General features: G+C 43.0%; 1 protein-coding gene across 3 annotated transcripts in view; it reads left to right on the top strand.

Annotated features, from left to right (window-relative positions):
• Positions 1-804: 804 nt before the first annotated feature.
• The window catches only part of KIAA1210 (KIAA1210 ortholog), a 41,436-nt gene continuing 30,631 nt past the window's right edge, over positions 805-11,609 (top strand). For all 3 annotated transcript variants that reach the window (XM_051630609.1, XM_051630610.1, XM_051630611.1), the window contains exon 1: positions 805-996. In XM_051630609.1, coding sequence (XP_051486569.1) covers positions 935-996 — 62 coding nt within the window. In that variant the 5' untranslated portion in view covers positions 805-934. The remainder of the gene's footprint in view (positions 997-11,609) is intronic.

The following is an 11,609-nucleotide window of genomic DNA, read 5'->3' as shown; positions in this document are numbered from 1 at the left end:
CTCCCTAGTTGTGTGCAGGCAGCTCCAGCAGTGTCTTGCCTCTGCTTTTACTCTCCAGAGGTCATTGGCAGCCGTGATGCAGATGCATTTCAATTTAATGTCATGTTATGTCAGAAATTAGTGCAGCTGTCTTGTCCCCAAGGCTTGGGTCTCCCCTGTTAATGAAGCTGCTTGAGATTTGTGTTCCCCAGCATTAAATCATTGCTGTTTTCCTCCTTCCATAGCCAGTGAGGGCCTCCTTAGTTGTGGTAGTCAGAAACAACTCTTAGTGTATTGTCAGAGAACATCACCAGGCAGGATTTTTCTCACATGGTTGTGCAGGGTACTTGAAACTCCAGAGGTTTTGCCTAACCTTGCAATATTGCAGGGATTTATTTATTTACTTATTTATTTATTTCCCCTGTTAATATGCAGAATAGCTTGTTAGAATAGATTGTGATTTAGAGTGAGGTGGGATAATGTCTGTCTTGGAAGAGCCTGTATACCCCTTTTGTGCTGGAAATTGACTACAGTTTTAAGTGGTTATTTCCAAGATGTTGCAAGTATTTTCTGCAGCCTTTCTCTGTCTAAAAATTAACAATAACAATCTCCTCAGGGCTTCCTCACATCCTAATTACAACCAAGCCTCTCATTAGTCCCACAGGGAGACAGAATCAAATGCCATATGGTATTTTACACTTAGGATGCTGTGCTTACCAAGAGCTGGAAGGAGACAGGAAAAGGGGGAGTTAACAATTCATAACCATTTATGGAACAGGCACAGCCCTCCTTGGACCCAGTTCAGCAGAGTCTGAGGGCCTCAGATCAGGAACTTTATCTGGCTAGTAATTGCATCGGCATGCTGGCTCTCTGGTGTGCATGTGCAGGCATTTGGTGAGCAGGAGACAAAGCTGCAGAAGCTTTCTGTTGGCATCCACACACAAGGATGAATTAAATGCACACACGCCTCCTGGAAAGGACCATGGCTGGATTCTACGGTTGCCTGAAAAGTAAAAAGTAAGTGCCATGCTGAGCCCTCCCCTTTCCAAAGTGAGGTGAGTCTAGTGGGTACTTTGAAATTCTGTCTGTTGTATTTCTGCAGCAGTGCTGAGCAAAATGCTTGTGCCTTGAGACTGAAGTACTATTCTGAGTACAAAAGTGCCCAAAAATCAATCTGGCTGAAACACCAAATTGGTGAGAATTAGTTGTGTTTTTACTTTCTGAGGTATGAACATGAATTATTGAAAAAGGAACTAAGAACCTCTTCTCCTCTAATAAGAGGAGAAATTTCCTCTTCCCTATTGATTTGCTATATTGTTTATATATGGACAAATGCAAATGAGAAATACAGAAATGCACATTGGCTTTTAAAAAATGTTCAGCTAGAAATCTGTCTCTTTGAGAACTTGATATGCTCAGTTTTAGCATAAGCAACCTGAGGTTTGTTTCTGTAATTGTTCTGTGTTGAGAAATTTAGTTGTATTTAAAATAAGTATTTTTTATTGCTTCACTGACATGTTCTGTGGGAGCAGACTATAGAGGGAGAAGAGAATGGGACAATGTGTGTTAGTATTTGTGCTTTAAATCACCATGAAGATACATTCTGTTGTTCCATTGACATTTTCCCTGCTATGGAACGGAACAAAATTTTCTGCTGCAAACACTGAGCCGTGGTTTTTGATGTTTTGCATCAGCAGACTGTAGAGGGCTCTATTATTGCATACAGTATGGGATTTCAGAAAGAGAAAATGCACAGTGAAAGGCAAGCAAAGTTGAATCTTGAGTCTTAAGATGTGAATGCTGAGAGTTAAATGTGTGGGTAAGTCCTGGTTAGCAGAGGGGAAAAAATAATAGTTCAACAGTGAAGCTGGCAATTCACTTTTTCTCCTTTTCTCTCCCCTAAAGGTTGTATCCCTCATACCAACAGTTGGTCTCACATTACTCTGGTGAAAACATGAATTTTCAAAGACGCACAATTCCTACTGGATTTGAGTTAGCATTTCCATCCTGTATTGACTCTTTCCCTCCTTTGAAATTTGTAACAGTGTCTATGAAAGGAAATTAATATTTGGAAAGTAAACCTGCCTTAGATAAAGAGGGGTATGTGATCAGAACTAGAGAAAGTACTAAGAGTGGGTCCTGATGAAGATAGGATTGGCACTCAAATTGACAAAAACCCCAAGTTATTTGATTTATGTTAAATTGTTTTCCCCCCGTATCTTCCAGCATATCAAAAGCCTTGTAGAAGTCCAGACAGATGACATCTGTAGGTCTTCCCTTGTCCACTGATGCATCATCTGTATTGCAAGTTTTCACTGTGCTTAGTCCTAGTATGGAGCCAGAAAAAAATACTAGATCTGGACAGGTATGATGAAGTTTACTAAAGTCTGTGGAGGAATCTTTTCGTATGTCCCTCAGTTTTTTGTACTTGCCAAATGCATAGTTATGAGCTAAAAATGTGGTTACTTGAATAGTAAGGTTCACTGATGGTCAGTGCAAACTGCCAGTTTCCAAAGACAAATGTGGTGTGTTAGAAGCTATATAAAATGTTTGTCTGAAGGCTTCACATGCCAGCTCAGAACTGGTTTTCTATAACAGACTACAAGGAAATGTATTTAGCTGCTCTGTACTTAATGTGGTCACTTAGGATTTCACTATATCTTTTGCAAGCAATCCCAGAATTATGGACATATTTCACTTGGAATGTTCTCTGCTATGCCAACCTCTGCTCTTCCAGTGAGACATTTTATTCTTTTCTTACAGTTCAAAATTGTAAAAAAATGCTGATGTTTATCATCCTGCAAAAAAGTTCAGCATTTGGGTAAAGCAAGTTGCTCAAGGGATGTATCAGTATAATTTTCAATATATATTAGATTGTTTAAGATTAGTTTAATTGCAAATGTAAAATGTTATGACCAGGAAATCAAGCAAAATGTGTTTTCTGGATGTGCTGTTGCTGTGTTGTGGTAATTGGCATTGTTGCCTGCTCAGATGAGTGTCAGGAAGAGATTTTGGTGTTTACTGGGGTTAGTGCAAAGCTGGTGTAGTGCTGTGCACCTGATGAGTAACCAGCTAAGCCGAGATGTCTGTTCACTGCCCCCTGCGCCCGAGCCCTGTAGCTGGAGAGGCTGATAGGGGCAGTGGAAGGAGCGCCAGAACTCCCTTCCTCCTTGCTGTGTGGTGTACTTCTTACAGCTTTTATCCACAGCAACCAGCTGCTGTTGTAACTTGGACACTGGGAAATGAATTGGAAGTGGTTTAAAGCTCCACCAACTGCTACTGAAGTAGCATCTTGGCACTGTGGGGAATGATGGGGCAGTTTAAAGCTGTTTGCTCTTCTCTGTCAGCAGCTCGTTTGCCTCCCGTGGCCTCTCTCGTTTCTCGGAGGCACGTCATCGCTGTGGGGTCTAAGTAGCTGTGTTTACTGACTGTCCACGCTGCACCATGCTCTCCTCTTTGGCACAGTTTTAGACGTGGACCATCTCTCCAGGACTCAGAGGCTGTTTCAAGTGAGATGCTGGCTTCCCTGGCTATCCCTGCCTGTGGCATCCCCCAGCATACCCGGGCTTGGCTCAGCAGTGCTCGGTGGGCTCTGTGGGGCTGGCAGGAGGCCGCGTGGCTTTGGAGCCAGCGTGTGCTGCCTGGGAGCTGTGGCAGGGCTAGGGCCGTGGGCCCGTGGTGATCCGGGGGGTCTGTCTGTGTGGCCAATGAGTTTGGGTGAGGTGAAATGCTTCCCGTGAACACTTTGATATCCTGGAGTGTGTCTGTTTACATGTCTTTATTGTATCCCACTTCAATACAATAGTTCTCAACAAGAGCATGAATCACTCAGTAACAGTTTTTCACCTTTATTTATTTATTTTTTTTTTTGGTCACCCCTCACAGGGGTGACAATACCAGGTTTCAAGAAACAGCTTACAGAGGGTGCAATGGGCAAAGCACTGAACAGAGAGAAGGGGTGTGGTTTTGAGGAAGGTGGAGAGCTCTCCCCCACCCAGGCCGAAGCCAGGGAGGGTGAGCTGAGGTGAAAGGGCTTTCCAGGTGCCGTCAGTCTCTCAGGAGAGTCTTTCAATATGCAACCTATGAGCGTGTTCCTGTACATGGCAATTAGACAGAGCATTTGAACATTTGTGAGCATTTTGTCTTCAGCCCACAGGGATCATTCAGTGCTATGCATGGTATTAAGTGTGTGCAGGCTTAAGAACTGTTTTCTTACTCAAGAATAGTCGGGAGGGTGAACAAAAGCAGTCAGGAGGTGTCAGAGCCCTGGCACTACAGGCAGTTAAGCACAGTTAGTACAATGGTGCTGTATTATTAACAAAAAGATCAACTACTTCTCTTTGTTGATTCATTCCATTTGACTCATCTCTGTGCAAGAAGTTCAGTTCTGGCTTAATACACTAGTGACTCACTCCACATCTTCCAGTCCTCCTTGTTCTGTTCGTGCTTCTCTCTGGATGGTGTTTGTTTTAGCAGCCGCAGTGATGCAGTGCATTTGCTGGGGGCAGGCAGAGGAATGCCTGTTTGTTTGATTTCAGCAGATCAGCCCTTTCTCTGTCACCAAGGTACTGAGTATTTGACAGACATGCACCTCTAATGCTGCCTGTCCTGTTTCTCTTGTGCTGAAGCAGAAGCTTCTTAGTTTGGGACAACACACTGAATGTGATTCTCACTCTTCTGCACCATTTGGTTGTCAGATTTTTTGTCTATGTTATTTTGCCAGACTGAACCATGAAAACATCTTGTCATAATTTTGCCTTATGCTCTCTTCTTATACAGTAACTTCTGCTGCTCTAAGTGTCTAGCTTTGTACCCTTACAGCCAGCTGGGGAGATTAATATATCTTCTGAGGATTGCTACTGTAAGGGAACAATTGAGCTCAAGGTGGTCTACTCTAATGTGATCCAGGTTTATAGTTCTCATTAAATCTGTTGTAGTTTCAAGGTTGGTAAAACTATTGTGGATCAACTTCTAGAGCAGCAGTTTGAATACAGCAAATAGCAACTGCAGACTTTTTTTGCCTGTGTATCTTGTTATTATTAATAATTATTTGTATAAAGATAACAGGTGGCCCTCCAAGGCTCCGTTGTGGGAGTCACTGTTCAAACAAAAAAGTCATTTAGTTAATATCCTGTTTGAATTTGCTTGGAGATGCTGAGCTGTCACTGCTCATCACTGTGGCAGCAGTCAGGGCTGTGCCAACAGCTCAGCATTTCAACATGGTGTATGTGAACAAGTTGAGACCTGGGCCACACACATGATTATTTTTTTAACTGTATCTTTATGGCAGTAAGTGCTGCTGCATTCATATGGGTGTACAGGTACCAAGGTGTGCTGTGGTCTGCTGTATCCTGTCACTGTGCTACAGGGTAACTTGGCTGTGCAGACAAAGCTGCCTGGTTCTGCTCTTGCACCATCCAGCCAGAGCTAAGGCAGCATTCCAGCTTCAGCGTTTTGTGGTGCTTGTTTCTTTTGGCCTCTGAGTTTCCAGGATCTGGTGCTAATTAGTGAACTAAATGTTTGACTTTTATTCATGAAGAATTCATTTATGCTTATTCATCCTCAGAAATATGTAACTGTGTGCTTTTGCCAGGGCTTGTAGTTATCACTTGTCTAACAATGCAGTTCTGATCCACACAGTGTTTCGGATGCAAATGGGATGTATTGGAATGCTCTAGCTCAGAATTACAATGCAGACATCATGTTAATCATCAAGTTATCTGTACATGGGAAAATACAAATCTGACAGGGGTGCAGAGGGATTGTTTGCTGGTTCACTCTAGCAGTCAAACAGCTTTCCATCATCTCAGAGTAGTGAAAAGAATGTTCCAGAAGTTGAAATTTAATTGCTTTCCTTGAAAAAGTGTAAGTCATCTTATCAATTCCTTTCTTGCAGCCTTGGCTTGTGGAGACCTTACAGAATGTCTGTCACTGTCTGATTTCACACACACCCCACACATCCCCTGTCTATTTGTCAGCACCCCATCTTGCAGTCCTTGTTGTCTTTGGTGTCACCTTCCTGGGTTTTTCTACTGTCACATACTGTCCCTGCTCCCTGATGCTGCCTTACTGCCTTCTTCAAAACACGGTTTACATTGAAGCAAAACAGCATTAGCTCACATAACCTTATTTTAGATGATCCTTTTTTAGAGAGGTACTTGGGGCTGTAATCCCAGAGAAGCAGGATCCCTTTTTAGTGGTTGCTCATATTAAAGAGAAAAGTCAGTAGATGCCTTTGGGACAAAAATGGCTCAGGGACCACTTTAAGCACATACATGTTCTTCCTCTAACATATCTTCATGTGCTTCAAGACCAAGTGTCTAACTTGAGGCTCCAGAGAGAGTACCCAAGAGAGAAAAGCAGAGACAGGATGAGGTTTCTTTTAGAGCGAAAAAAGGAGACTTTCAAACCCCACACATAGCTCCTGAAGAACTCCTTCTGCAAGCAAGGAAGCCACCCTGACCTTCCTTCATCAGCAGCCAAAATAGGGTCTGAATTGTAGAAATACCCATGGGCAGTGAGAACTCAGGGGGTTTAGCCAGGCAGCCACAGTATGTTTCAACATAGGAGGGAGCTGGCCTTTTTTTTATTTCTGTGTGTGTACAAGCAGTAGATGTTGCCTCAAATAAGTTTTGGGACTTCACATGAAAAGAGATTTCCTGAGCTTCCTGCCAAAGGCAGCCTCTGAGACCACAAAGCCTGTGTTTTATTTGCTCTCTTATAGCCAAAAGATGGCTGGCTGTTTTTATGACAGTTTGATCTTCAGAGTGAAAATTCATAACACAGTTCATCCTGGAAATTTCTGTTAGCCTTGCTTTTTTTTTCAGTGCTCTTTGAGTTCTTGGGCATTAAATATCTATTTTATCTCCTCTTGGAAGAAATGTATCCTGGGAAATTTGATTTATCTGAAGATTTTTTTTTAGTTTTCCCTGTCCTTAAGTTGTTCTTTAACCCACAAATTGAGGGATAAGTGACTGTTTTGGAAAAACCTTACAAAAAAGAAAGCTTTAGACATAGCCTAAAGTCCCATGTGTCAGTTCTGGCATTCAGTTTGCTATTGTTTCAGCCTCATTTCCCCTGCAATATTCAGGCAGCTTAATTTGGTAAAAATGTCTCTAGACTCTCTTCTTTCAGGCCCAGGACATAATGACTCTTCACATTTTGTGAGGATAAGGTCTCGGAAATCAGTGTGAGACTCAAATACAGGGGCATGGCAGATATGCAGCCTACTCTTGCAAAATGTTATGGTGTGTACTGGTACCACTTGATAGCAGTGTCTATTGGTCTGATTCCAGCATGCTGGTCTCCCATAGCAGAGGTTGTGCTTAGCTCTGTTAAGCTTTCCAGGTGTTCAGTGTGACCATCTTAATTCCACAGGTAAAGAAACTCAAGGCTGGGTGATAAATAACTCAGCTACTGTCAGAAATCCAGTAATTTGCCCTGTTATCCAGTGACAGAGTCAGGAAAATCAGCCAATTCTCCGAAGTCCCAGCCCAGTAGTCTCTGTCTGCTAGGATATGTTTAAAAGATGAGCTCTGTCTCAAAGTTTTCACTGTCTAAACTAATAACTGTCACCTTCACAGTTTGCAGATATTGGCAATTTCCATGGAGTTTTCTTAGACAAGCCTCTGTAGGGCATGTTGAAGCCAGCTGATGGTAATTTCCCTTCCTTAACTACCTTTTGCTGATCCCTGTGGAGCAGCCCATGGACTCCCAGGGCTCTGCACCCCACAGGTCAGGTATCAGTCATCAAACTTTATGGTGGGAGGCCACAGGTAGAATAAAATGAATTAGGAGTTTACAGAGAGGGTAAAAAGCACATACACAGGCTAGGAAACAGTGGTCAAACACGCCCACCAGCCAGGTCTGGGATGGAATATCACACATATTTATTGAATTTGCCACATGAAGAGGCAGAGACAGTAAACTTAGCTTTTATTCTGATACTTGACTCACTGACATCTTGACTCTGCTGGCATGAGGCATCTCTGCTGTTCATGATAGTGGCTTGACACTTCCTGTTGCTTTGTGCTTGGAACTGTTTCCCAAGGCAGTCCTGCTGACTGGGTGTAGCTCCATAACTGGCAAAGGCAGCCTTTGGTCACAGACTTGCTGATTGCTAAATGCATGTTCCCTCTCTGTCCCTGCTACACCAAATCAACGCATGTCAAGTAGATCTGAGAGTGTCTCCTTCTGCTGGCTGTGTAAGTAGCTCCTTAACATGGATGCTGGATGACTCTGCTGCTTCTTTTTTTGGAAGAGTGGAAGAAGATCTGCATTCCAGCTGTTTCCTGAAACTTCCCTGGTGTGGTAATGTAAAGAAAAAGTATTACTACATGGGAAAAACACTAATTCCTGTGCTAATGCCAAATGCTGCAATTCAGCTGGGTTGTTTAATGTATGTTCCTTTAAAATGGAGGTGGTCTGGTCCCAAAATGTTGGCTGGGCTCTTGTGTGTGCTGAGATCACGACTGTGTTAGTGCCAGTCTTGATTTGAGCAAAGCTCAGTCACATTTCTCCTGATTGATGCAGGCCAGAAAATGCATTAGAAAAACTATGTGATACATTATTATCAGGGATAGGCTGTTCAGAAACATTTTACTTAGCTTTTGGCAAACAGGTAGATACTTTCTTATTGTCTGAGCAGATACAAACTTGCAGTGGAGATCCTTACAGTGACAGCAGCTGCACAAGGTCATGCTGACAAGCACTGCAGAGTAATTAGGTATATGTGGGCAGCTTGAGGTGGCACATCCAAAACAGGTTAATCTGTCTGGCACGGGTGCCAAGTGTTGCAAAGCTGTGGTAGCTTGGATTCAGTTTGGCCTCTCAAGCTGAGTACAGACAAGCTGCTCTGCTACTGGTACCAGCCTCAGGTTTAAGGTTCCACAAGTGTGTGTGTGTGCAGATACAGTTGTGTGCCCATGTGCAGGGGGCCCATTGTGCAGTGATTTAGCAAATAGCATGACTGCTGAGAGGGAGCAATTCTGTGGGGATGGGGTGGAATGCAGGGGACAGGGACATTTACTCTCTCAGTTCCTGGACAGGTAAGAGTGCATTTCTGTAGTAGCTTATGAATGTTTCTGTCTCATTTGCCCTTCCCCCTTCTTATCCTTTTGGCTTCTCACACAATTACAGACTGAGCCTGTGTGACTGTATGAAAGGCATTTCCTCCAGTTACTTTTTTTTTTCCTGAGTCGGCTTCAGCCCACCAGCTGCTTTCCATTAGTGTTACACACACACACTCACAGGGAGGGCAGCACATAATGCTTCAGGCACTGCTGAATAGCAGGAATCCTTCAGAACCACTGTCAGACAGAGGCTTCTCAAAGCAGATGGTAGGTAAAAACAGTTCAGCACATTGGGACCTGTGTTCTGGGAAGCCTTCTTGGAGAAGCCAAGGTGTGGGGACAGGGCAATGAGAGGGTGTCATCTGAATACAAAGTGTGAAAGCTGTGAAAAGATCTCTTTATGTGCGTGGTTGTTTGCTCTGGTTATCTCTTCAAGAGTAGGAGCTGAATATTGTCTGTTGCTATGGGGAATTATGACCCTCTACTTGATCCTGGGAGAGTATTTTATTGATATTAAATATTATCTAGTTGCTTCTCCAAACTTCCTGATGGCTACTATAGCTGTGTTATTTGTGATCCTTGGAAAAGGACCTTAAACATTCTTAAACTCTCCCTCCTTCCATGAAAATTACAAGAGCAATATTAATTACCTTTGTAAACTCCTCCCTTCACTGTTATCAGTGGAGGCAGTAGCAAGAGTCCTAATGTAAACTGCTGTTTGTGCTGTTCTCTTACATATACATAACCAGTCACAGGCTGGCAAGGGACATGCCAGTGAGGGGTTGGCAAATAAATCTGGGAATTTCATCTTAGGAGCACTACACTCTAGAGGAGTACAGTGGGATCAGTTCTGCAAGGTCAGATCCCAGTTCCTGCTGTCATTTTGGGTCATAGCCTGTTTCAGCAGTTGTTTGTGGGATCCCACACTATTCTGCATGTTTCTTGAGCATGCACCTTGCTTGGCTCATTGCACAGAGAGCAAAGGGAGCTTTTTTTGTTGAGTTTCTGATATGCTCAAGGGATATGGAAATTGAATAGAAGTCTTGCTGGCTCTCTGCTTTATGATTGACTCTGAAATCCTGTTCTGTGGAGTTGCAGAGGGTGAACTTCACTTCCTGTAGCTGGATTAACACGTTCATTAATAGTGAGCTTGTAGGGTTCCCGGAGAGGAAAGCAACCGACCACATTTTGTCAGAACAAAGTCCTCTAATGTGCTTTAATAAGACAGAGGAAGAATTTAACCTGGCACTCTCCTTTTGCTGTGGAATGTAATTGAATACTAAACCATCCTGCATTTTGCGGCTTTTTTGAAACTTGATGCCCCTGATAAAAAGAGGGGCTTTCTCCAAGGTGCTGCAGTAGCTTGAACTGTGTTCTGGGGGGAGGCTGGCTGCAGGCTGGGGGCCTAAAAGACCAGTTGAGGGGCATGCATTTTCCTATACTGATCCAGCTTGCTGTGCTAAGTGTGTGTCCTGAAATCTGGTACATAAGCTTGATTTCAAATAATTTTTGTAGCATGAAGAAAATTGGTCTTTAAAAGCTCCACAGAAAAAAAAATTCACCTCTTTCTCTTGGCTGCCTGCCGTTGTCTGTCTTCTATAGGCTCTGCAGATGCTAACTGAATGCAGTGCCTCATATTCTTGAGTCTTTATTTCCTCAAGCATTTGTTTGGTAGGGAAGAGGCTGTTCAGGGTTCAGCATCTCCTTTGATCTCTCTGTCTAAGGCCTTCCGGAATGCTTATACAGAAGCATGGGGCTGAAGCTGAAGAAATACTAAAGGTGGGATGTTGCTTGCTTGCTGTGGAGTCTCCAAATCTTCTGCTCCACTGGAGAGACAGCAAGGAGGCTCTGTTCCTTTTCTGAGGCTGAGCAGAAAGTGTTTCTTTTTGTCTTGAGCCTTTGTTAAATGCAGGAAATTTGAGTCCTGCACAATACTAACTTCCCAGAAGTCCTTAAATATACAAACCAGTCAGTGAAAGGGAATTATCTTTTCTTCTTTTAGCATTCTGCCCCCATCTGATGTACATATTCAGTGATGTACTCAGCTGAGAAGGGGGAATGGTCAAAACACCACCCTGGGACTTATTTCTTTTGCCCTATCACTGATCTCCTGTAGAGCACTCCAAATATGTGTCCAGTTGTCCCAGTTTGTAAAATGGAGACAAAGATATTTCTCCTGTTCCCAGAGATTTGTTTTAAGACTCATTAGTTGTTTCAATGAATTGAAGAGCCCCAAGAGAAGGCAACACAGTAGGGTAATTAATGGAAGTTTTGTATGGGATAGCAGGGAGCCTAGATCTAAATCGGCAAGCCAGGTGAGGGTATTGATGATTGCTAACCAGGTACTGTTGCCTGCTTTGAAATTAAAGAAAGCACTGCAACTTTGTAAGAATTTTATTGCTTTAAAATACACCCTGACAATATAAATAGGGTCTAGTAATGTCAGGTTTATTGTTGTGATTGCATTTGTATAGGAGGCCACTTCAATGTTTGCAAGTAATTCATTAATTCATAGGTGTAATAATTCAGCCCATCACCCTGTGCAAGGAGAGGTGAACA

This window comes from Apus apus, chromosome 12 (genome assembly GCF_020740795.1).
Source record: "Apus apus isolate bApuApu2 chromosome 12, bApuApu2.pri.cur, whole genome shotgun sequence".
Taxonomy (NCBI): domain Eukaryota; kingdom Metazoa; phylum Chordata; class Aves; order Apodiformes; family Apodidae; genus Apus; species Apus apus.
The sequence above is the reverse complement of the archived record's forward strand: the minus strand, read 5'-3'. Positions and strand labels throughout refer to the sequence as shown.